This window comes from Diceros bicornis, chromosome 1, assembly GCF_020826845.1.
Source record: "Diceros bicornis minor isolate mBicDic1 chromosome 1, mDicBic1.mat.cur, whole genome shotgun sequence".
NCBI classification, from domain to species: Eukaryota; Metazoa; Chordata; class Mammalia; order Perissodactyla; family Rhinocerotidae; genus Diceros; species Diceros bicornis.
In genome coordinates, this window is record NC_080740.1 from 48,973,751 (window position 1) to 48,999,130 (window position 25,380).

Here is a 25,380-nt window from a genome sequence, read left to right on the forward strand (position 1 = left end):
CTCAGATCACAGCTTAAATGTTTCCTCTTAGGAAAGCAGATCACAGACAATTTATTTAAAATATCCTGCATCCTATCTCTCCTAGCTACGCTCATGACATTTTCTTCTTAGCCTTTTCACTAACTAGGATTATCGCATTCATTTATTTGTTTACATATTTATTGTCTAACTTCCCCCAGTAGACTGTGTGCTCTATAAGAGGAAGGAGCTCCATAAGAGCATTTTCTTTCTTGTTTACCACAGAATGTTTTGTGTATATTATTTGCTGACTTAACGAATAGATGAAAAATTCAAGCAATTCAATTTTATGTTAATGTGATTTTGAATAACATTATGAGTGACAGTCACAGCTGGATGTGCCAGCAATCAACTGTAAGATCTTTGATGATGTTACAATAAAATAATAATAATAAATCCTAGCAATAATTTTCTACTAGATGTCTCTATTAGATTATCTCTAAGGTCTCTTCTAGTTCTAAAATTTATCTGGCAGCACTTCAAATCATTTGATTGTACCACATTCCATCATGTATAAAGTCATATCTTGACACCCTTCCATTCCTTTGCAGAAAATTGTCAGATTCCTCATGAAGAAGGGTGTAAAAGCTGTTATGATAACTTGACTTTCTTTGCTTTCCTTATCACAAAGTTTCCAGAAAACACAAAGGGAGTCAGATAATCTTGTTTGGAGCTTTCTGAGGACATCCAGTAATCCTCTAAGAATAGCTATCCCAGGATTAATTTACAACGTAGACAAAGCATTCACCTAAAAAATACTGCCTTTGACTGAATATACCTTTGATTTTTCAGTATGGTAAACTCAAAGGTATGTTCAGTGTGATAACTCTTCACCAAATCTTTGTAGAGAGCTTACTATGTGCCAGGCAGTGTTCTAGGGGCTGTGATACAGCAGAAAACAGAAACAAGTCTCTGCTCTCACAATATATACAAATGGTGATAACCATTAAGAAAGATAAGAAAAATGAAGCAGGAAATGGGTACAGATTGTGATCACAGTAAATGATCTATTTTATATAAGATAGTAAGGGTGGACCTCTTTGATCTGAGGTCCATATTTGAACACAGACCTAAATTAAATGAGAGAGCAAAAACTCACATAGACTCACATAAAACTCAGATACTGGGGCTATCTGGGAGAAGAGTAGTTTCCAGGCGGAAAGAATAGCAAGTACAAAGGCTGAGGAATGAAAAGAGGTCGGTGGGGCTGGAGTAGAGTGAGTGGCAGAAATTAGGATCAGAGAAATAATATAAGACATTGGATTATACTTTTTATTTTAAATTATTTAAGGTAAAAATTTACATACAGTAAAATGCACAAATCCTAAGTACACAAATGAAATACAGAATATTTACATCACCCCAGAAAATTCTGTGACCCCTTCCAATCATTCCAATATTCCCATAGGCAACCATTGTTCTGATTTCTATCACCTGAGATTAGTTTTCTCTGTTTTTGAACTTCATTTGAATGAAATCACACAACATGCACTCTTCTGTGTCTGGCTTCATGGTTTTTTTTTTTTTTTTTTTCCAGATTCATTCATGTTGTTATGTGTATCAGATATTCATTCTTTATTACTGTGTAGTATTCCATTCTGTGAATATATCATCATCTGTTTATCAAATCTCATTGATATTTGGGTTATTTCCAGTTTCTGAATACTGTGAATGGAGCTGCCATGAACACTCATGTATAAGCCTTTTTGTGGACATATGTTTTCATGTCTTTTGCATAAGTACTTACGATTGAGATTTTGTGGTTAAAGGACTGTGCATGTTTATGTAAAAAGCTGCCGTATCTGTTTTTCCAAAATGGTTGTGCCATTTTACACATCCATTGCAATGTATAAAAGTTCTAGTTCCATATTGTTGTCAGTCTTATTAATTTTAGTTGGTGTGAAGTAGTGTTTTTTTGTTGATTTAATTTGCATTTTCCTGACAGCTAGTGATGTTAAATACTTTCTCATGTGCTTGTTGGACATCTGTTTATCTTTTCTCATGAAGTGTCTGTTCAAGTCTTTTCTCTCATTTTAATCAGGTTGTCCTGTTATTATTGATTAGTAGGAGTCCTTTATATATTCTAGATGTCTACCTGGTGGTACAGTGTCTTTCCTATAGTGGATCCTCTGGGATTTGAGCATTACCATGTAATACGAAAATTGTCACAGTTGATGCTCATTCCCATATGAACATTTTCATGTCTCTATCCCAGATCTCCCTGTTCCTTTTCTTCTGATCTTTCTTCTTCCAGGTTCCTGACTAGCTTGCCAAGCAATTTGCCATTGCCCATGATTCTGCATATTTTCTAAGCTCAGCTCTGGCAATTTTTCTTTCCATGCAAAGTAGATGACCAGGTCCTTGCCCAAAGCTTTGCCCACTGGGAGGATTTTCCCCTCATTCATGTCTTCCAAGGCTTGCACCAACATATTAAGCCAATCCATTTGTGAACCAAACTCAAACATTTTATCCCCCATCAACTGGTGATAATGAGTCCTCCGTATGACCTGAGGGAGAGGCACTGGTGGAACAGTAGTAGATGACTTTGGTGTCTAGGCTAGCTGCTTATGTAGGTCATTTGTTCTGTCTAGTCTTGCTTGTTCTTGATCCCATATGTACCACTTCCAACTTTCTGTGCATTTCTTCTGGGCCTTCTTAACCTTAAGTCTTGGTGGGTCTGATAAAAATCAGCTCAGGGTGAGCTGTTCCATCTGCATGGTCACTTGAAGTCCTATCAGAACAATAGAAATTTCTGCTGCTGCAAATGTTATGGTCTTGTTCTAAAACTGACAGTGTCTGCACTGTTATTCTTGCTTTAGGATTTGCCATAAATCTAATGGCATCTTTTTGTACCACTAACATTTCCAATACTGTAGGATCTGTCAGGTTGTATGGCCCAAGAGGCAAGGCTGCTGACACTGCTACCTGGATCTACTGCAAAACCATTTCTACTCCTCACGGCAGTCAAAGCTGGCAGCATTTCATGTCACACAGAATGAGTCATAGCATGATTGTCAGTTGTGGAATATGTTGTCTCTACGATCCAAAGAGTTCTCCTATGAACTGTGCTTCCTGCTTCATGGTGGAAAGTGCCAAATGCAAGAAGCAATAATTTGTCCTGACCTTGAAGGGGATGTCCTGGAATGCCCTAGGACACTGGACCCTAAAATTTTACTAATGTGGTCGGCCCTGGAAACTTCTTAGAGGTCCTCTCTCCTCTCTGGAGCTCTTGTGTCTTACCAATGGCTTCTGTGAATAGTCACTTCTTGCTCATCTTGTCCAATTAGCATGATGTTATCAATATAGTAGACAAGTGTGATGTTCTCCAGGATGTCCAGCCAGTTTATGTCTCTTCAGAATATGTTATGACAGAGAGAAAGAGAGTTAACACAGCTTTTGAGTGAGATGCAAATATATGGCCCATGTAGGAGCTGCGCTAGAAGCACTGTGTTTGGTCCATCATTCAGAAGCTTTACCAGGGTGTTAAATTCTGTATGCTGGTAGAATGTTTCTTAATTGATAAACTTATGGTCCACATCCTTGATTATGCACCCTTTATAATCCAGGGCACGCATAATGTCTCAACAACCTGGTACCTGCTGGTTAGATTCTGCAATTCCTTTGGGATATAGTCCCTTTTTTCCTTATCAGGCCTAGTACATCTATGGCCTGGTTTTGCTGTTACTTAAGCCTACGTATGGGCCTAGGTACCAGGAGGGAAGATGGGAAGAAAATCTTGGGAGAGTTCATGTCTTGCTGAGGAAAAGCCTCTGCAATGTCTTCAAAAAATGGGGGAACGTTAGCCATTAAGGAATCTGAGGACTTATGATTTTCAGTATCATCAACCCCATCCCCTGTGTCATGGTTCCATTTCCCAACCATGGCCCTATCCTTGGCATAGAAAATATGCATTGTTTAAGAGTTTAACCTTCTTTGGAGCTCTGCTACTCCTAATATTAAGGCCTAGTCCTGGTCCTCAGCATTCTCTGTCTTCTCACTGCAGGAATTGAGAGCCTCTTTCAACGCTACCAAAAAGGCCTTCTGGCTTTCACACTTAGCTTTTAATTGTGCATTACTTTTTCATTATCTTTTTCTAGAGCATCAATCTTTGCAATTGTCACCTAATTCCTTTATCTTTATAGCTAGTATCTCCCCCATATTTTTTAAATGATTGATAGAGTTAAGGCATTTTTTTCCACTAGTATATGATCCCAGTGCACCACTGGTGAAAGTTTTACAGTCACCAGGGGTTCCCTGTGCTCCACTTCCTGGAATTGGTGAGGTATTCATTACCAGCCTGACAGTGGATGATACAGTTCCCAAATCCCATCCATAGTGACTTTCTTGGATCATTCCTGGCACCAAATGTCACAGGCTGGTTTCCCTGGAAGTGGACTCTGAGGTAAATATTAGCAGGCTGAAGACTTAATATGAAGTGCTATTTTGGACACATTTCTTCAGATATTCTTTCTGCCCCACTCTGTCTTGCCTCTCTTTCTCGGACTCCAATTACACATATGTTAGACCACTTGATACTGCCCTACAAGTCACTAAGGCTCTCCTAATATTTTTTAATCTCTTTCTGTTCTTCACATTGGATAACTTCTATTAATCTGTTTACAATTTCACTAATCATTTCTTCTGTAACCTATACTCTAATGTTTAGACTATACAGTAAATTTTTCATTTCATTCCAGATATTGTACTTTTCAGTTTTAAAACTTACATTTGTTTATTTTTGGTCATTTTCATTTCTCTGCTGATATTCCCTATCTGTTCATTCTTATGACCATCCTTTACATTCTTAAATTACCGACAATAACTGCTTTAAAGGTCTTTTCTCTTAATTCCAACATCTGGATTTTCTTGAGGTCTGTTTCCATGTACTGGAAAACTTTCAACAGGAGTGATATACTCTGAAATTACATTTTTAAAGTACTACTCTGATTGCCATGTGGTAAATGGGCTTTAGGGGTACAAAAATCAAAGAATGGGACGGTTTATGAGGATAGTGTTATAGTCAGATGAGGGATAATGGGGGTTTGGTCTTGGGTGGTAGCACTGGTGTGGAAGAGAGAGTTTGGATTCTGACCATCAGGTCTTGATGATAGATAGGAGGGGAAGAGAAAGAGGAATAAAGGATAAAACTCATAATTATTGTACTTAGTGACTAAAATGGAGTTGTCATTTGCTTACATGTTAACACAGGAGGGAAAATGTTTAGGCAGGGCACAAAACCATATTAAATGTGAGCAATCTATTAGATATCCAAGTGAAGATGTCAAACGGGCACTTGTATGAGTTAGGCATTCAGGTGTGAGGTCCTGCATGACATAAATTTGGAAGTCAAAGGTCTATGGATAGTATTTAAAGCCACAGGTCTTAGAGAAGAGGTGTGAGGACTGGGCCCTGGCGTGCTCAAATGTTTAGAGGTCTGGGGAATGAGAACATGGGAAAAGAGCCTGAAAATGAAGTAGAAGGAGCAATAAAAGAGAGTGGTATTCATTCATATGAAAAATATGGTTCAAAACGGAGGGAGTGATCAGCTTGTCAAATGTTGCTGTGAAGTAGGGAGAGTAAGAAATAAGCCTTTGTTTTATTAATCCACTGAGATCTTGGGGTTTGTTTCTGCAGTGCATTAACATATTAATCAATACTGTATAAACTAACTTCTTGAATTGCTTGGAATTTAAATTGTGAAAGTATGCTTAAATTTAACTAACTAGTAAATCTCCTGAGAGTCCTTTATGAGAGCATTTCGGGCATTTTATCTATAATAATGATTTTGTCAGTTAGGATAGTTATTTCCTACTTGTCATTAGAATATCTGTTTACAGGTTCTTATTCACTGACTCTTTCCAATAACATTTATAAAACTTATTATTCTAATAATTAGATTCCTGAGAAGAGTAAATTATCAGTGAAATGTGCACTCACAGCCCTTTTCTAGTATAGATGCACTGCTTGAGAGACAGTTGGTACTCAATAAATGTGAATGTGCCCATCAAACATCTATTTTATTAATGCTATCTGATGTACTATTACCACAGAGACTGCACTATTAAATTAAGTGGCCAAAGGCCAATCTCAGGTAGCACAGTGGATATGGAAATTGGTTTCTTAACTGAAATTCAGAAAACCATTAACAAATCTGAGAGTAGAATGAACTATATTGATTCAGGGCCACCAGAGAAGATTGTGCAGATGCAAAAGTGTTTGTTAAGGGAGACTGAAGTCCAGACCAATCTCCAATCTCCAACCCACCCTATCCCAGAAGGCCTTAGCAGGTGGAAGGAACACTTTTATAATTAGTCCACTCAGAAGAGGTCTCTGTTTGTAATCAGGCAACCTCGAGGAAGCACCTTTTTCTTATTAGCATAGATTTGCACATTTGTATATGAAGACCTTGCAATGGAGTGATATCTGCAAAGATATCATTTTGGGTCTGATGGGTTCAGACAACAGAGATTTAAATGGAATCTCTCCAAGTTTGATGAGAAGCCACAAAACAGACTATTTTCAGTAGCTTGGGTCCAAGCAAGCCATAAAGGCCAGAGCATGGTCTTAGCATTACTTGAAAGCAATGGTTCTCAACTGGGGGCAAATTTACCCCCTGGGGGATCGTTGGCAATGTCTGGAAACATTTTTGATTGTCAAGACTAGGGAGGAGCAAGGTGCTATTGGCACCCAGTGGGTAGAGGCTAGGGATGCTGCTAAACATCCTACAAATACACAAGATAGCCCCCCTATGAAAAAGTAGTATCCATTCCAAATGTCCACAATGCTAGTTGAGAAACCATACCTTAAAAGTTACTACTTTCTAAGAAGAGGAAACCCCTAATATCTAAAATCTAATATTATGTTTAGACTCATGAGCCTATCTTCCCAGGACCTGATATTAGGGAAACTTTGTTCATAGTGTACATATGCTTTTCTAATTCCAGTTAATTATAGTGCCTTACAGTGTTCATGAGGCAGAGGATTATTTTATTTGAAGGTGATCGCTTTTATTTGCTTAAAAACAGAAATCCACAGTTTGAATAGAAAGTCCTGATTTTTACTCTTAAATCTCTTTATATTTTGCAATTCCCAGTCCAAGTTTTCCCAGAAATTGGCTTGAGATAAAGGGAAGCCAAAATCTCAAATCCATTACTAGAGATATTGTGTTCCAGGGGACTGAAAAAAACATGAAATACTGAGTCTTGGATAGCCCTCCTAAGTAAGCATTGAATTCTGCTGCCACTCTTAAGAGTATCTATCAGCCTGTCCTATTGGTTTTAAGATTACTGCTGCTATCCTCGAGGAGGCTGCATGCCTCTGCACAAGGCCAACAGGTAACGCGTCCCAGCAGACTCAGCCCGGCAACCCTGTGTCCCCAAGCACAACCTTCTAGTCCCCGAGAACACCGCTCGTTCGTCAAGTCCTCAAGAACACAGACCTCCTCTGTGGACTAGAGCACGCGGGCGGCCGAAGCAGCTCAAGGGGCGGCGAGGACACCACGGTATCTGCGGACCGTCGGAGCCGCGGCGGGAGGGGCCGCGCGCCGGGAGGCGCGGCCGCGTGGCCGCTGGGAAGGTTGGAGGGGGCGGTCCGGGAGGCGGGCGCAGGCGCTCGGTGGCGCGCGCACCCCGGCCCCACCGCCCAGCTCTCCGTGGCGGTCCGCGCTCTGCCGGGGCGGGGAGGAGGGCGCGCGAGCCGCGGCCGCCAGGACCCGCCCCTCCGCCTCGCCGAGCGGGAGGGCGGTGCGGGGAGGCGGGGCCGCGGCGGCCGGCCGTGTCTGCGCCTCCGCGGCCTCGGAGCTCGCAGACGCTCGGGGGAACATGGCGGCGGCGGAGCCGGCTGTCCCGGCGCTCCCCAACAGCGGCGGCGTGGGCGCGGGGGCGCCGTCGGGCACGGTCCCCGTGCTCTTCTGCTTCTCGGTCTTCGCGCGGCCCTCGTGCGTGCCGCACGGCGCGGGCTACGAGCTGCTCATTCAGAAGTTCCTCAGCCTGTACGGCGACCAGATCGACATGCACCGCAAATTCGTGGTGCAGCTCTTCGCGGAGGAGTGGGGCCAGTACGTGGACCTGCCCAAGGGCTTCGCGGTGAGCGAGCGCTGCAAGGTGCGCCTCGTGCCGTTGCAGATCCAGGTGGGTCCCCCGGGAGGGCCGCGCGCCCCGCCGCTGCTCCCGGTCCCCGTGCGTCCCTGTCCCCGCCGCGCTCCTCAGGTGCCCCGCGCCGCGCCGGCTCGGAAGGGCTGCGCCGCTATCGCAAGCCTCGGGGACGGCGCAACGAATGTGCCTGTCCAAAGGTGACGGTCACCAGCTGTCCTCGGCCGAGGCGGGGGCGTGGGCCTCCTAACTGGTTTCGGCGTGCGCGAACGCCCCCACGTGTGTGGTCACCAGCTGCCCGCATCCGCTTTGTGTGCCAGGAGCAAGTCTCAGGCTCCTGCGTAACCAAAGGGCTGTGCTGTAGTAGCTGTGTTTTTGCTTGGGGGGTGATGCAGAATAGGGGGAAAGAGATTGTGGGAAGTAAGGGCCCTAGGGTTTGTTCCCCAGAGTTGTGTTTACCACTTGCGGAAACACAAACTTCAGGAGTCAGACCCTTTCCCCTTCTCTTCCCTGGCTTTTCCTTGAGCTTAAGCCTCCCCTAGCCTTAAGAGAAATAAGCCTCTTTCTTGTAACTGTCAGCTGAATCTGTTGATTACAAATGCGTCGCTTACGTTGAAAAAGTCATTTGACTCCAGGATCGCAGTACCTTCTTAATTACCCAACTTTAGCTAGACCATGATTTCCTGGTCTTGCTGACTGAGAAAGTTGTTTTTGCTGGGGATTATTTTATAGCTCTTTAATATTTTTTAAAAAGCCTTGCTGTAGTACTACGCGGGTCAGTCTCCTGTCCTCTTTTTCTGCTCAGAATTCACTGGAGGATTTATATTTTTGAAAACAAAGAACAGACGGTATATTTTACACACTACACCATCAACATTTTTCTTTACTTGAGAAACTGTTAAGACATTTCTTCGGAAGACCAAACTGAAATGTGAGATTCGGGGTTAGAAGGCATTTTAATATTCAAATGTCATTTCCTGAGGATTATTCTCTAGTTTTTTTTTTTCAGCTGTAGTCGGCTGTGGAACGGGTCTTGTTTCGTATCACCCCAGCACCCATGCCAGAAGCATGGTACAAAGCAGGTACTTTAACCTGGATAAAGTTCCTGTGTTCAGAGGATGAAGGCCGTGAGATTCCACCGTCGGCCCCTGGAGAGCCTAGAGGGAGGCAGATGGTCTCTCATACCCGAGAATTTGCGCTGCTATCCATATGGAGAATTTGGAGAATCGTGGTTCATAGGTGTTTACTACCCCCATTTTTATATCTTCAAGAGTTTTCATGGCTGACACCTCCCTGCAGCCTTGTCAGTCTGTTTAGATTATTGCTGCCAAAATACCCCAGAAGGTGGATGCACCTTTGACAAATTCATTAATAAAGGCAAGAATCCAAATGCTGAGGGGGTCTGGAGCTATACTGAGGCTGCAGATTTCTTCCTGATGGATTTCCTGTGGTGGCTGGGAGGGAGGGAGGGCTATTACCTAAGAAGATGTTATGCCAAGCGAGCGCCCCCACGTCTGTAAGGGTTTTTTTTTCCCTCAAGATAGGATGTTTTTGTTTTGAAAAACTCAAGGCCTGGGTCTGACAGCTCTTTTTAATTAAACATTCTGGAACTTAATAATGCATATGTGAAAACCTGGAATGTCTCGTACATTTTCAAAAGACATTATATAATTCAGATCGCTTGTGGCTTTGGAAATATTTTGCTTGGTAGAAGAGATAATATATAGTTAACTTTTTGTGGTGATGTTTAAAATAATAATTATAATAATAACACTACTCTGTTCCATCCTTTAAAAAATGTTATTTTTTTCTCACTAAGTAGTCCAAGAATTGTTAGGCATCTGTTATATAACACCTCATAGATTTTTGAAGTTTTTTAAATGCTTTTCTTTTATATTATCTCATTTTAGTAATCATAATATTTTGACTTTTAGCTGGTACCTCCTCCAGCTTAAAACTAGATAATGTGAAGGGATACACAGACATACCACGGCATATATGTCCATATACCTATTCTGATACATCTTTATTTCTGTGTGAGAAAATCTATAGATATACATGCACACACATATATGTGTATATATGTGTGTATATACTCTGAGAAGAGAGAAGGAAGATAGCTCTTCATGACCATTTTACTGTATTTTTTTGGAGCCCAGCTGTATAATCGTAGAGACGTGGACATTTTATGGCTAGGCAAGACCATAGAGTTTGTTTCACAAACATTTGAGTGGCAGCTCTAAGTGCCTGGCACAGTGCACGCAAACATGGATAAGACCCATGTTTGTTCCTTACCTAAGAACCTAAGTCTCTCGTTTTGCAGAAGAGCAGAACGCACAGGAAACTGCCCAAGGTTCCCTGGTAATGGTGGAGCTAGCAAAGCATCAGAAGCTCCTCCCTTATGACTGACCATAGCATTTATGTTTTCTTTTCATGCTTAATGAAAATACCAAGCAGAATGGGAAACAAGCCACAAACTTGAGCTTGTAATATCATTTGTTTTGGTGCTGTTCATTGTTCTTTGTAATAGATGCCTGTAACTTAGGAAGACTGAAGATGGCCCATCAGTGAGGCCGTGCTGCTGGGGATGGTAGGCCCCATCTCCCAGAGGCAGGGACAAAGAGCATAAGTTCGACCACATGTCGTCCACTGCTTAAATAATGTGACTTGTTATTTCTTCAAACTTAGGCCTTAGAGCCTCTGTGGCCCTGGCTCACGTCCTGTATATTCTAGAATGTATTCTTAATTTACATAGGGGTCTGAGTTTGCTTTCATGCTTGTTCTGACTATTATTGCTGGTGACCTTGTAAAACACGATGGTTGCTTGTGCACCCGTGGTTGGTTAGCGGTTCTGTGGAGGCTGATCTTTAAGACCCCCTATTGCCAGTATTAGGCTGCGGTAACTTCTTAGTGTCTTCTTTTCTGAATACTCTGTCGACGTGACTGTGAGTGTCTGTTGACAGCTCAGGTAGCTGAAGACAGCTCATGTTTCAAGTATGCTTAATGTGTCTTCAGCTTTGTCACAATGCTTGAAGTCTGAGAATATTGAGACACAGGGGAAGAAATGTAAATGAGAGGATTATACAGTGGGAATTTGGGTCATTTTTATGACTTACAAGTTTTAATTTTTCAAAAGGTATTTCCAAGTTTTAACTAATGGAAACATTTAACCCTGGAAACTCACCTAAGTTGGATATCATACCACCAGCAGTGTACTTTCCAGCTTGTCACCAGGGAAGGCAGAGCCAAATAGAAGAGAAGAAATGGACATTGTGAGAAGGACGCCGGTGAGAGGATTTTGCTTCTGTACGTAGGAGGGAAGGCTCTGGCAGCTTGTGTGGGCAGAAGATAAGGGCTTTCCTGGGAAGGTTATTTTGACCTTTTCCTGAGATGGTGAATTGGAAAGGGATTCGCCTCCGGCTTTCACCTTCTTGGAAGTTTATTACTACTCTTATTATTTTAAACAGGGGCATGGACATTTTATAGTTAGAAGAGACCCAGAGTTCATGGTGGGAAGGGAGAGAGGGCAGGGTTTGGAAAGAAGAGGGGAAAGAATCTGTTCCCCCTTGGGCTTGCTGGTGCAAGGTGGTGATTTTTGATTAGGGAAGCTTTACTGTGGAAGCGTGTAGGAGGAGCAGGTGGATGAGCTGATGCTCAGAAACTGAGTGGAGAAGCAGGAGGGACGTATGTCTTGGAGGTGGACAGTGTCAGGGGCACTGAGGGGAAGGGTCCTGAGGGTGTGCTATTGTCTCCACCCCATTGGTTTGATGGAGTTGGGTGTGTGTCACTTCTAAAAATGTAACATTCCAGATTATTGCTCAAAGTATTGTATGCCTTTTGTCCCTTGTGGATACATTAGAGGCTACCTGTAAATAAACTGTGTTCGAGAGTGGGAGCTATGATCTCTGTTTGGAAATTTTTTTCTTTCATTTAGTCGGTCGAGAGGAATCCGGTGTAGATTCAGATGTCACTGTGTTCCTGGGATCCGGCCAGCTTCACCTTCACCCAACCTGAGATAGAACCTTAAGAAATCCCTCAGTCCTCAGTTCGAGGTGGGTGGAGACAGCTGGTGTCCCTTGGGGAGTTAGAAAGCCCATACTTTGATGATCTAGAGTTGTAGTATTAATGCCAGTAACATTAGTGTTCTCAATAGATGAATATATGTAGAAATAAGAGAGAAATAAATATTCTTTTGCAGCCTAAATTAAAAAGCCCAAAACCTGTTTTGCTAGGAACAGATCATGTAGTGGTAAGTCTGTTGGTGACATCTGGAAATCCACTTTATGAATCATTTTCTTAATTCTGCAGACTGTGTTAACATAGCAAGTTAGGCAATATTAGTATTGCTATATGTATATATTTATTGGTTTAAAGGATCTTAGTGGCAAATGGTATTTTAGCTTTATTACAGAAGAAGTTTTTTAGCATGTGCTGTACTTTTAGACTGTAGTGTGTGTTTCCTATATGAAGGATGTCACACTATAGTTACTGATTGATTACATGAAGCTCATTTAATCCTTGAAATAGCCCTATCAGATGGATACTATTTTTCTTGCTTTGTTACAGATTAAGAAACTGCTGTTTGGAGATAGTAATGATTTTCCTGATTTCATGTAACTGAAACTAGTGAACTGGAGATTTGGAGTCAGATTCTAATGCCCATGGGCTGTGCTGTGTAGGGAGCTTGTAACCCAGGGGAGCCACATTACAGACCTCTGTTTTAAATGAGTCAGTATTGGAGGAAGGCCCACTATAACTGTGGTAATCAGTAGTCAGATTTCCTTGGAAACACTTCTCAGTGAAATAATGATACCCTGTATTCCTTTCTGGACTCTCTCCCAAGCAGATCATGCCTATTTTGTGACTGTAAGAGACCACAAAAATTTTGAAAACATCACATTTACAATTCCAAACTTTAATCATTCCTATAAAGATATACAGTTTACTCTCTCTAGTAGTTCACTAGGGGTCTGCTGTAACAAAGTAACGCAAACTGAGTGGCTTATACAACAGAAATTTATTTTCTCAGAGTTCTGGAGGCTAGAGATCAGAGTTGGTTCCTTATGAGGGCTGTGAGGGAGAGTCTGTTCCATGCCTCTCTCCTGGCGTTTGGTGGTTTGCTGGCAGTCTTTGGATTTCTTGGCTGATAGACACATCACTGTGATCTCTGCCTTCATGCTTACAAGGCCTTTTCTGTGTCCAGATTTCCCCTTTTTATGAGGACGCCAGTCATGTTAGATTAGGCACCCACCCTACTCCAGTATGGCCTCATCTTAACTCACTATATTTTCAATGAGACTACTTCTAAATAAGGCCGCTTTCTGAGGTACTAGAGGTTAGGAATTCAATATATGAATTTTGGGGGACACAATTTAACGTAAACACCATGTGTTACTTTTATGGTAAGAACAGAACTGGTGCACAATGAATCACTAAGCAAGACCTGCCACCCTCTGTATGCCTGCTCTGAGCAACTGGGATGAGCAAGGGGGGGACACATTCCTTGCAGGTCTAGCAGCCCTTGTTAGAAAGTGGTCAGAGCACATTTAGTGGTGAAGGAGGGTAAATACTGTCATGATAATGGTAATAATGGCACTGGTGGATGAAAAGTCTTTTGAATATGAATTCTAAGGTCAAATCCCATCTCTGACATTTCTTAAGAAGGTGGACAAAAAACTTGTACTTGAAATTGATCTGTTACGCTCTTGTGGAGGAAGCCATTGGCTGCGATCAACTTTTTGTATTTAAATGTGTATACTGAAATATGTATTTTTTATGTATGTGTGTATGTGTGGGGATATATGTACATATACAGATATATGGAAGTGTGTATATACACACATACATTTTTTATATGTGATTTCCTCATGCCTATTGAATATGCATTGATCTGTAGTTGCTACACTTTTGCTTGTGATTGCATTTGGTTAAGTCCACTTTTATTGTTTTGTTTGTTTATTTTTTTTGGTGAGGAGGATTAGCCCTGAGCTAACATCTGTTGCCAGTCGTCTTTTCACTGAGGAAGATTGGCCCTGGGCTAACATTCGTGCACATCTTCCTCTATTTTATATGGGATGCCTGCCACAGCATGGCTTGACAAGCGGTGCGTATGTCCGTACCCAGGATCCAAACCTGTGAACCCCAGGCTGCCGAAGCGGAGTGTGAGAACTTAACCCCTACGCCACCAGGCCAGCCCCTGGGGTGGTGTGATTTTGAGAGGAAGATCATGAAGGTCATTCTCATCACCTTACGTCAGGGCTCCATACTATGAACATCATTGATTATCTTCATCTTGATCACCTGGCTGAGGCAGTGTTTGCTAGGTTTCTTCACTGTGTAGTTACCCTCCCCACTCTATACTCTACTCTGAGGAAGCAAATCATTAAGTGCAGACCACATTCAAGGGCATGTAAGGAGTTAAACTCCTTGAGAGGAGAGTATCAAGGCATTTTTGATTCACCAAATTATAACCAGTCATCTCTTTGTAAAAACATACTTTGCTACCTTATCTCTATGGTTTCTTTGTTTACTGAAAGTTTATAGATAAGTTCCTGTACTAGAAAAGTTTTGCAGAGTAGTGAAGATTTCAAGTAGTGAAGATTTCTGACCTCAGTCTGAATCTAATATGGCGTAAATCTGATGTGGTCCCCTGCCCAGAACAGGATACCTCACAGCTGAAATGAGGTACAGGGAAGCACCGGGGAACAGGAACTCCAGGATACCACAACTCTGAATTTTTAGGATTTCTGGGTAGGTAAGGTTTTATTCCTTGAAATATCCCAATTTTGAATATTTTGACCATTTGATGTTATAGCCCTGAAATATCATATAATTTAACATTGTCTTAATGAGTGGTTAAAATGACGTTGTCCCGATTTTTAAGTTATATACAGCTTGTTACGCCTTCACTAGAGGTCTAGACTGTAGAACTAGTTGAGTTTTGATCTGCTGTTATTCTATCTTGAAACTTTGCTCTGTTTCAAGCTCTCATTTCTTGGTGCTATCAGTTTGCCTGTCTCCAGCTGTTTCCTTTCTGATTTGCCGTTTATAACCTGTGAATTTAGAATCCAGACAAGTAAACGTGTTAGGAACGTATACAGAGGTAATCACTACAGTCTGAGGTGAGAGCGGAGAGCTGGAGATCTAAGTGAGTAAGAGCTGTGCATGTTAGTGCATGGCTGTACAACGTACTTACTCAACTGCCCGGGAGTGTTATTTTGCCTGCTTCCTGGTTTTCTCTTGTTGTAGAATGTGAGCTTGGCTAAGTTGCATTACTGTCGTTAGAAACAGGCCAGTTGCAGGTAAACTGCTTTTCCTAGTGTGTCCTAAACATATTGTGGATGACCAGGGACCCACGGTTCAAATTGCTAAAGAGAAAATATACAGATTCTGAGCCTTTTGAGCCGAGATTTAATGTTTACTGAGAATTTAAAATACATAGTCATAAATAGTGATTGGTTTTTAAAATAGTACCCTAAGTACTTACTTACACATCATACTCACTGTTTTTGAAAATGACCAAAATGGAGGCATAATACTTGGATTAAAAGTTTAAGTAAGGAAATAGTGGAAGATAGGATATGTAATTAAGATGCCCGAATATTTATTTTAATCATGCTCTATTGGCAGAGTAGGAAAACCTCATACGTAGTGCTAGAATTAGAGATGGCACTCCCAATCTGACATGAACTTAGTGTTGGATTGCACATGGTTAATCAGTGCACATCTGTAGAGAGAACACCAGAGCGAGGTTAAAGTGTCCAGATTTCCTCTGACCAGGACATAGATAAATAAAGTGCAGACTGATTAGAACACTCATACTATTAAGGATAAAAGATTCCTTTTAATGATTCATTTAATTCCTGTAGTAATTGTTTCATGAGAGTATGCCATGTGCAGAGGTACTAAGGCAGAGTCTAGGGTCAGGCTAGTGGTGAAGCCACCCCTATGTAATCAGGACACAGGTTCCTCTAAAAAATTGTTAATAATGGTTATCCATGGGTGGTTTTAGAGAGAGCAAAATGGGATAATGAGAGGTTTAGGGGTGGCTAGTGAGGGTAGTGATATGGGTTCATTCACGACCAGACTGCATCCTCTACAGAGCTTTCTGTAATGTGAGAAGGTAGAGAGAAAAGCCCCATGGACTTTTAAGAATCCAGTGAGATTAAATTCTTGTATTCAGCGGTCGTTTTCACTTTTCGATAGATCCGTACTGGGCCCAAGTCGTTAGAGAAGACCAACTACAGCAGTTAGCAGCAATTAGTGTAAAGCTCGGTAATCAAATACCCAATTTTCATCTTAACTCCTTGACTTTCCTGAGTGCGATAAATATGTTTAAGAATGCAAATGTCAAATTTATGTCTGGTTGTGTTTTTTGTTTGTTGGTTTTGTTTTGGTGAGGAAGATTAGCCCTGAGCTAACATCTGTTGCCAATCCTCCGCTTTTTTGCTGAGGAAGATTGGCGCTGGGCTATCATCTGTGCCCATCTTCCTCTACTTTATATGTGGGACGCCACCACAGCATGGCCTGATAAGCGATGCGTAGGTCCGCGCCCGGGATCTGAACCTGCGAACCCCTGGCCGCTGCAGCAGAGTGCGCGAGCTTAACCACTATGCCACCGGGCCAGCCCCTATGTCTGTCTTTTTAACACTGGTGATGTGCTTGGCATCATATCATTGCAGTTTTTGAACTCTAGGAAGTTATTCTTGAGAATATTAATATTTCTGTCTTCATAGTGGTAACTCTGGATTTGTTTCTGTTTTTTTAGTTTTATGTTACATAGTCTCTGCTACAGACTATTTTAAATTTTACTCTTTGTTCCAGTAAGCAATGCCATCATCAAGTTTAAGTTTTTTACTATTGTGAAATTTTTTTCTGATTTCCAAGTAATATATATTTTTAAATAACATTCGAGAAATGTTTTTAAATAGCATTTGGAAAATGTAAGAAAGGTATAAAGAAAAAATATTACCAACATCCCTAGCTCTCTAACTGCTTGTTAATATTTTCATATATTTGCTTCTACCTTTTATTCATATATTTACATTATTGAAATACTATTGAATTGTGCTTTATTTTTAAAACTAACATTAGATTATGAGCACTTTTTCTTAGATGGTACAGATTCTTTGAAAACATATATACGTATTTTAATTGGCTAAAAAATGTTTTGTCATGTGTATGTGTTCAAATTTGTGAAATCATTTCTGTATCGTTGGCGTTTGGTTTATTTCTAATTTTCACTGTTAACAGCAATTCAGTGAACATCTTCATGAATAACTTTTTGGTTCTGTAATTCAGATCATTTCTTTTGGATAATAGTTGTAGAAATTGACTTACTGAGTCAAACAGGAACATTTTTCTTCCTTTATTGACCTCCACTGAAAATAAATGTCCTTGTATAACAAGTGCTAAGTCATTTTTTTTCCTTTTTTTTCTCAGCTCACTACCCTGGGAAATCTTACACCTTCAAGCACTGTGTTTTTCTGCTGTGATATGCAGGAAAGGTTCAGACCAGCCATCAAGTATTTTGGGGATATTATTAGCGTTGGACAAAGATTGGTATGCTTGTTTATTTATTTCAATTTGCTAAAGCATGATATACCTTCATATATACACACATATATATATATATTGCTAATTGACTTTGTTTTGTTTGTTGTTCTTTTTTTTTTCAGTTACAAGGGGCCCGCATTTTAGGAATTCCAGTTGTCGTAACAGAACAGTACCCTAAAGGTCTTGGAAGCACCGTTCAAGAAATTGATTTAACGGGTGTGAAACTGGTACTTCCAAAGACCAAGTTTTCGATGGTATTACCAGAAGTAGAAGCAGCCTTAGCAGAGATTCCTGGAGTCAGGAGTGTTGTGTTATTTGGAGTAGAAGTAAGTACCTGTTGTTATCTTTTGGACACAATATTATTTGTAGAAAACTTGATATTTTCAGAATGCAATTTTGCATGTAGAATACCATGAAGGTGGAGAAAATGATGAAAAACAGCCACCATTTATTAAGTGTTGACTATTTGTATGGCACTGATCTAAACACTTATTAATTCATTAAACCCGCACAGCAACCTAAGAGCTAAGTACTCTTGGTCTTCCCATATTATAGATGAGGGAAGTAAAACAGAGAGATGCCATATAACTTGCCCAAGGTCATACAGCTAGTTAAAGGATGGAGCTGGATTTGAATCTAGATTGATTGATTCTTGGGCTTTTATTTTAAACACTACATTTGGAGCACATTTTCACTAAAGGCATTATTTTTATTTATGTATTGTAAGATTTCACCTTGGTCTTATTTTTGTGCTAGAAAAACCTTGGAAGTCAGGAGTTCATTGTCCCACACATTTGCATCATGTACGTACTCATGGATGAGAAAAATACTCATGGATTCCCAATGCTGATTTAAATTGCTTTTTGTTTGATTTGGGTTTTTTTGGACGTGTACAAACAGAATATAAGTATTTAATTATAGCTTTTAAACAACTATTGAACTAAAATTTAAAAATCATGAAAAAAACTATAAAGACAATGAAATTCAAATAATATTAATTTAATATACCCATGATGTTTTCATAGTAGATTTTGTAGTAATAGTTTTAGCAGTAAAAAGATGCCTCGGGTTTAGATGTACATTAAATATTTCTGTATTTTGACTTCAATAATGACAATATAGAGGAAGCCTATTTGTATAAATATGTCATACCAAATGCTGTCGCTGACTTTTGCACTGTTTTTGCTGGTTCGTCATTATTAGACCTCATGCCTAATCAAAATCGTCTTTGAGCAGTCCTCCAGAACTAATTCTAATGAGGTGTGGGTTGATAATTCTCCAGAGCTCTCTTGTCATGTGAAGATAAGGTTGGCATTGTGATGTTATTGAAATCTGCTTTCATTGGTTGTATAATACAGTGATCGTTGGAGCATGTTTTTACTCTATTTCTCTGCTAATGAGTTGTTACAAGTTAGTACGTACAAAGATGGAATCTACACAATATATTTGCTGGTGATTGTATACTAGGTATTTTTTGCCTGTGTCACAGGTTATTTTTAACTTGGCCTACGTTTACTTCTAATGACTCCGTTTTCCCACTCCTTTCTCAGTCAGCAGACTCATTCTTTGTGTTCGGCACTTGGTGTGAATTCAGAAATAAACCCAACTGCCAGTGGCATCAGCACTGAGTGGTTGTGGTCAGCCGTATGAAGGTTGTCCAGATGACATAGATGAAAGTCTTTAAAAAGATTCTCACAGAGCTCTAAGAATATGTTCAAGGTTCCTAGTATGAGGGATAGTGATGTAATCCAATTTCTGACTTTACAAAGAGGAAACTGAAGCCAGAGATGCTGTTTATGCTCGAGATCACCTACCTAGAGGCAAAACTAGATGTAGGACAAGGTCGTTAGACCTGTGGTGCTCATTCTGCTCTATCAGGTTGCACATTTGTAAAATACTTTTAGTTTGCCGTGTTATTACATACGATTTTTAACTTTCCTACTAGACTCATGTGTGCATCCAGCAAACTGCTCTGGAGCTCGTGGGCCGAGGTATTGAGGTTCATATTGTTGCCGACGCCACCTCATCGAGAAGCATGATGGACAGGATGTTTGCTCTTGAGGTAATTGTCCTGCTTTGAAATAAATCATTTATCAAATTTTCCAAATAAATTTGAAGAGTATTGAATGTTTAACAGCAATGAAAGATTTACCTCTTAAATTTGAACTTAATTAACAATATCAGACTCATTGATTTCCAGAGTCTTGACTGTGCACTAACTGACCTTTGAGGTCTCATTCCCATATCCTATTTTATATCTTCTGTCTCCTTAGATCTAGATTTCTAGTGATGCCAAAAGCTCCTTTATATCTTTTGTCATTTTTGCTGTAGTTTTATATGTGAACTAAGCGTTATTCAGGAAGCTTAATCTGAACCATTTAGAGATTTGCAAATTAAAAACAGTTCACCTGGGTTTAACTCAGCCAAGCTCTATCCAAAGACTCGGGCATAGTGGGCCTACACCTGGTTCAACCTTATATTAGGTTTCCTTAGACTTGAATTTCTGGAAATAGGAGATATGCCTCTGAGTGTGGACACCACTCACAGTGTTTCATAGCTGTCTGCACTGGCGTGTCAAGACGTACCATCGAGTTGGGGAGCCAATGATTCATTCTCAGTGTTGCATAACATTAGTTTACCTAAGCATTTCCTTATTCCAAGACTGTTGAAAAGCAAACTACCACATAATCCTTTGAAACGTTCACTACATATTGTGGATATCTCTCTCTCTCTCTCATGTTTAATTCTAATTCTGTAATAATTTTAGAGTAATATACATGTGGTTGAGTTTCTGAGTTCTTTAACTGATATTTTGTTGAGAATGGGAAATATAGTTCTTTTGTGAGACCCTCCAGCATTCCATGCACAAGCTGGCCCATGAACTACTTTTTCCGTAGGATTGCTAAATCATCTCTTTAGCCTAGTCTTACCTAGGGTGGTGAGGCAGGGCAAATGAGAAAGAGTAGTCCGAGAAAAGAAAGGAGAAGGTTTAGTGGGGAGGGCTGACGCAGAAGCAGGGGGAGGTTGCTGGCAGCAACAGTAGTTTTAAGGCCCTGGTTGGCTCTCCCTTCGCTGTTATTCCAGAAGCAGTGAGTCCTATATTGGGATTACAGGTGAAAGTAATTTATTTATTTTGTTCATCTATTTTTAAGTCCTTGTGGACTATTTTAGACATGTCTTTATTACAGCATTTATTACAGAAAACTTTGATTCTTGGAAATTCTGTCTTCTCACAGAATCAGAATGAAAATGTAGTCAGCTATTTAGCATTTGAACCTCATTCTTTGAGAAGTAGTCTGTAATCTCAGGGATTAGGAGTCCAAACAGGGTGGGGATGATATGGGTTTGAATGCAGGTTCTGGCATTTTGTAAATTTGTGTCTTTGGGCAAGTATCTAATATCTATGCCTCGGATTTCTCATTAGTGAAATAGAAATAATAATAGCCACTACATGGGAGGATTTTTGTGATGATTAAGTGAGATAATGTATTGATAGCACTTAGTACAGTGCCTGACGCAGTAGACCCTCAAATGTTAGCTGCCATATTTATTATTATTTGTTGTTGTCTTCATGAGGTTAGTCTTAGCAGAAATATATAAGCGTAATACCTCCAAGACCAGAAAGGAATAGTCCTGAGAAGTTCTGAGGAGGAAAGGAAAGAGTGTTGCCTCGGGTTAGAGTGTTGAGGTTGAAAGGGAAACAAGAATCAGGTCAGGAGGTGATGGGGGAAATGTGCCACATTTCAGACCTTTCCTCTTGGTCTTAATTTGATATGGAGGTGATTTAGTTTGTCCCTACATTATTGGGAGAAATGTTAAGTTTTCTGTTTCAGTCTATGACTGTGAAAGTTAAACAGCAATCTGGCCAGCTCCCCTTCTTCTCTATTCCTTTATTTTTTTTTTTTTTAAGATTTTATTTATTTATTTTTCCCCCCAAAGCCCCAGTAGATAGTTGTGTGTCATAGCTGCACATCCTTCTAGTTGCTGTATGTGGGACGCGGCCTCAGCATGGCCGGACAAGCAGTGCGTTGGTGCGTGCCCGGGATCCGAACCTGGGCCGCCAGCAGCGGAGTGCGCGCACCTAACCGCTAAGCCACGGGGCCGGCCCCTCTATTCCTTTAGAACACAACTACTTAGGATAATTCCTGAGACTGTCCATATTGCCTGTTAAGATCATTATACAAATAAGATTGATAGATAGCATTATTGAAACTTCTGTTCCAGGGTCTGTGGGTGTATGCTTTATTCAACAATTTTTTTTTGAGCACCTGCCGTCTGTCAGGCATTGTTTCTTTCAACTAATAATTGTAGAGTAAATGCAGAATAAAATAGAATAAAACCCTTTCTTGTACTGATGTCCTTGTACTTCTAGGGAGTTGATAGTGTTGCTTGGAAATTTAGTGGGTTTAGTCTTGTTTATTCTCCCCTGCCCTCTTTGAGGCTGTCATGGCTTTGTACTCATGCATTTTTAGGTTTGTGGGTCAGAGCATCCTTTCCTTTCCTTTGGCCTAGTTGAACTGGTTTTGCAAGTGTAAGGGAAGAACTTCAGAAGCCTATTAAGCCATCTACCCAGGTGTATTAAACAGCTGGGTTTTTAATTGCCTCTTTTTAAGCCAGGGTGACCTGACTCGCAGCATCACTGAGGGTTGTTGGCCTAGAGTGGACCAGACTCTGGTTACCAGAGCACTAGGGAAAGCTAGATATTTTAGGTGGGCTTCTTCCTGGGTCATGAGATTTCTTCCTTAACCTGGGCCCAGTTTTCTGTCCTTCCTGCCTCACTAAGGAACTAGAAAGATTAGTGAGAACTGAGCTTCGTTGGCACATTAGAGTATATAAAGCACTTGCACAGACATTGGAAGTGTGTGATTCAGATTCAGACTGTCATTGCAAGTCCACTAACGCAACAGTGAGCCGTAAGGAAGGCAGGAGGGCAGCCAGCTGGTGAGGGTGAGGGCTGGGTCTGAATGACTGGACGGTCACACAGCTCAGCTGCAACTAGTCTTATGCTTATCCCCTGCCCTTCTGTCGGAAGCAGCACACAGTCCTTTGGGATCTCTAAGGGTTTTGCTATGATAGCCAGGAGTTGACTGAAAAGCAAGGAGGAGGAAATAGTTTCCAGAAGTCTTTAAAACACTCAGAGATAACTCACTCTCTGATATTTGTCCCAACATAAGAGCACTGGCAGCCTTGGTTTTTTTTCCCTCTTTCCTACATAACTCTCTGCTGATTTTTCATTTCTGGAGAGTTCTGGTCAGCTGCTCTGCACCCCATTCTGTACAAGTTGTTGAGGTCCAAGCTTGCTTTCTGATAAGTAAACTACGGCTTATACTCCCTTCCGTGTCTTTGGGGACAAAAAGGAAGAGTCTGCCAGTGGGAAGGTTGGGCCTGCGGATCTATAGCCATCTGAGGGAGGATTACTTTCACTCCACTGGGATGTCCTGGCTGTTCAAGTGATTCCTTCTTTATGACGAGGGGCTGATCTGAGTCTTTCCCTCTGTTTTACCTACGAGTTGTTTCTAGTCGCCTCATCTTCCATGGTTCTTGCAGTGGATGTTTCTTGGGATAACAGTTGACCCATTTTCCCCCTAGGGTTTCTGATAACAAATACATCCAGAGAATCTCTGCCCTAGAATTCTCTTCTCGTCCCGCTCCTCCCCTCCTCCCTTTGTCTCCAGTTTCTTTTCTTTGCACTCCTCCCTCCCTTCCTCTTTTTTCTTCCTCCCTGCTGTGTACCGTCTCTCTCCTCCCCTTCCTTGAGATTTCTGTCCTTAGTTCTTTGTTATGATTCCACTGGAGCAATTTGGCAAGGACATTTTTGACCTCTCAGTGAAACTTTAGACAGGCTTACATTTTATACTCTTGTTTAGTGATTCTAAAAAGTTTATGATGGTGGCAGTGGTGTTGGTTCTATTATCATCCAGGGGCACGTTCTTAAACCTTACATGAGGCTCTTTTCTTCTACCACCGATCATTTCTAGACAGAGGAACTCTTACTTATGGGAAGAGTTCACATGCTATATGTCAGATGATTGGAGACAAAAAAGAAGTTAAGAATCATCATTTTAATTCCTACAGTAGTTTTAATGTGATTAAAAACTGTAGTTATATGAAATTGGATAATAAATTAGGAATGAATAGAAGTATTCTGGACAGCTACAACTATATTCATAGCATAGCTAATGGAGCTTTAGAAGTATACCCCTATGCTTTTTTTTATTTAATAAATAGCTACTGAATGCCAGGCATAAGTATTCATACGCATCATGACCTAATACATTATCTCAGTTAAACTGTAGAGTGGAAAATATGGATGAAGGCACCTTTTTTATCTTGATAGTAGAAATAGAAATAAAAGAGTTTAATACATTTAGGAGTAAGTCAAAAGTAGCCTTTCGCTGAGTTAGTGAATGAGTGAAAGATGAAGTGTAAACTGGCAGATAGTGTTTAGGAAGTAGCAGCAATTCCAAGTGTCCAAAGGTTCAGTGATGGGGATATAGCATATGCCATTCGCTTCTCTCTCGTCTCTCACGTTTTACAGTCGTTAGCCTTGACTTCCCTCCTGTCCTTGTCATATATAAACCATAATACTGGCTACCTGTTTTCTTTTACTCGTTTCTAGTCCGTATTATTAATACTGAGAAGAATCATAATGGGTTTGTAGTGTGGCCAGTTTGGAATCTGTCCCCGTCATTGAATTTGATGGTATGACTAAGGACCATGATTTTAATGGGAGACACTAAATTCTTGTGTCCTGGTATACTTGTTGCTGTTTTAAAGTAGTGTCCATTCCCATGCTTACTTCTTATTTGTGTTTATCTTCTTGTAAAAAGCGTCTTGCTCGAACTGGGATTATAGTGACCACGAGTGAGGCTGTTCTGCTACAGCTGGTGGCTGATAAAGACCATCCAAAATTCAAGGAAATACAGAATCTAATTAAGGCAAGTGCTCCAGAGTCGGGTCTGCTCTCCAAAGTATAGGACATTTGAAGGACTGGAATACTGCTCACCATCAGGTGACAGGACTGTAAGCCTAGACAAGCTCTTGTCTCTACTAGAATTAAAATGTTAAGTCAAAAATTGGCTCCTTTTTTGCGCCTCTTAGTAAAACTTAACAGTTAGAACATTTGGGTACCAGCGTTTAGTTACAGATGTCAAAGGCTTCAGGTGCTGCTTACCTTCTTTTTTTGTTAATGTGCTTTTATTTATTAAAAAAAATTATAACGGAGGTGCCTGTTTTGTCTATACTATATACGCTGATCGTTAACTTTTAAAAGTGCACACTCGTGAAGTTTTCTTAAATGTAGTGATAGTGGTTTGACTTTTGTATTATTGTAAGATGTGTGTTATAATGTTAATGTGGATTCAGTGCTTTTACTTTCAGGTTGATTGAAATAGGATTATTATATGAGAATTTAAAAACAGGATTCTGGATCATGTTACCCCTTTCCCTCACAATAAAGTCAGCTTACTTGTTGAGCAAGTTGTGTTGATCTAACCAGGTGAAATTATGTGAAATAGTTATGTATCTTTCTTGATTATGCTAATTTTCTTATTCTAGTCAACATCACTAATTCTCTGTTAATGTTCTCTTTTTTTAGCTGAATCCTTTGCCTAGAAAGACTCATTGGGTCATTGCTTGTTTTAATTTTGTAAACAGATGGGATGATTTGCTATGTCATAAGATTAGTGGAGGGCTGTTTTAAAATCTTTGAAGTATG

At 40.5% G+C, this 25,380-nt stretch overlaps 1 protein-coding gene across 1 annotated transcript; it reads left to right on the forward strand.

Moving 5' to 3' along the window:
• The first annotated feature begins 7,771 nt into the window (after positions 1-7,771).
• On the forward strand, positions 7,772-24,956 carry ISOC1 (isochorismatase domain containing 1). The gene is made up of 5 exons (XM_058539828.1): positions 7,772-8,147; positions 17,550-17,669; positions 17,786-17,989; positions 19,609-19,725; positions 24,494-24,956. Exons 1-5 carry the CDS (start codon positions 7,839-7,841, stop codon positions 24,638-24,640), a joined length of 897 nt encoding a protein of 298 aa, XP_058395811.1. The 5' UTR covers positions 7,772-7,838; the 3' UTR covers positions 24,641-24,956.
• The last annotated feature ends 424 nt before the right edge of the window (positions 24,957-25,380 follow it).

Bases quoted from the DNA above. Each gene is read 5' to 3' on its own strand.
- ISOC1 (XM_058539828.1), top strand. From the start codon at position 7,839: ATGGCGGCGGCGGAGCCGGCTGTCCCGGCGCTCCCCAACAGCGGCGGC. The intron at 17,670-17,785 runs GTATGCTTGTTT...TTTTTTTTTCAG, and splicing joins TTAGCGTTGGACAAAGATTG to TTACAAGGGGCCCGCATTTT. The intron at 19,726-24,493 runs GTAATTGTCCTG...TCTTGTAAAAAG, and splicing joins ACAGGATGTTTGCTCTTGAG to CGTCTTGCTCGAACTGGGAT.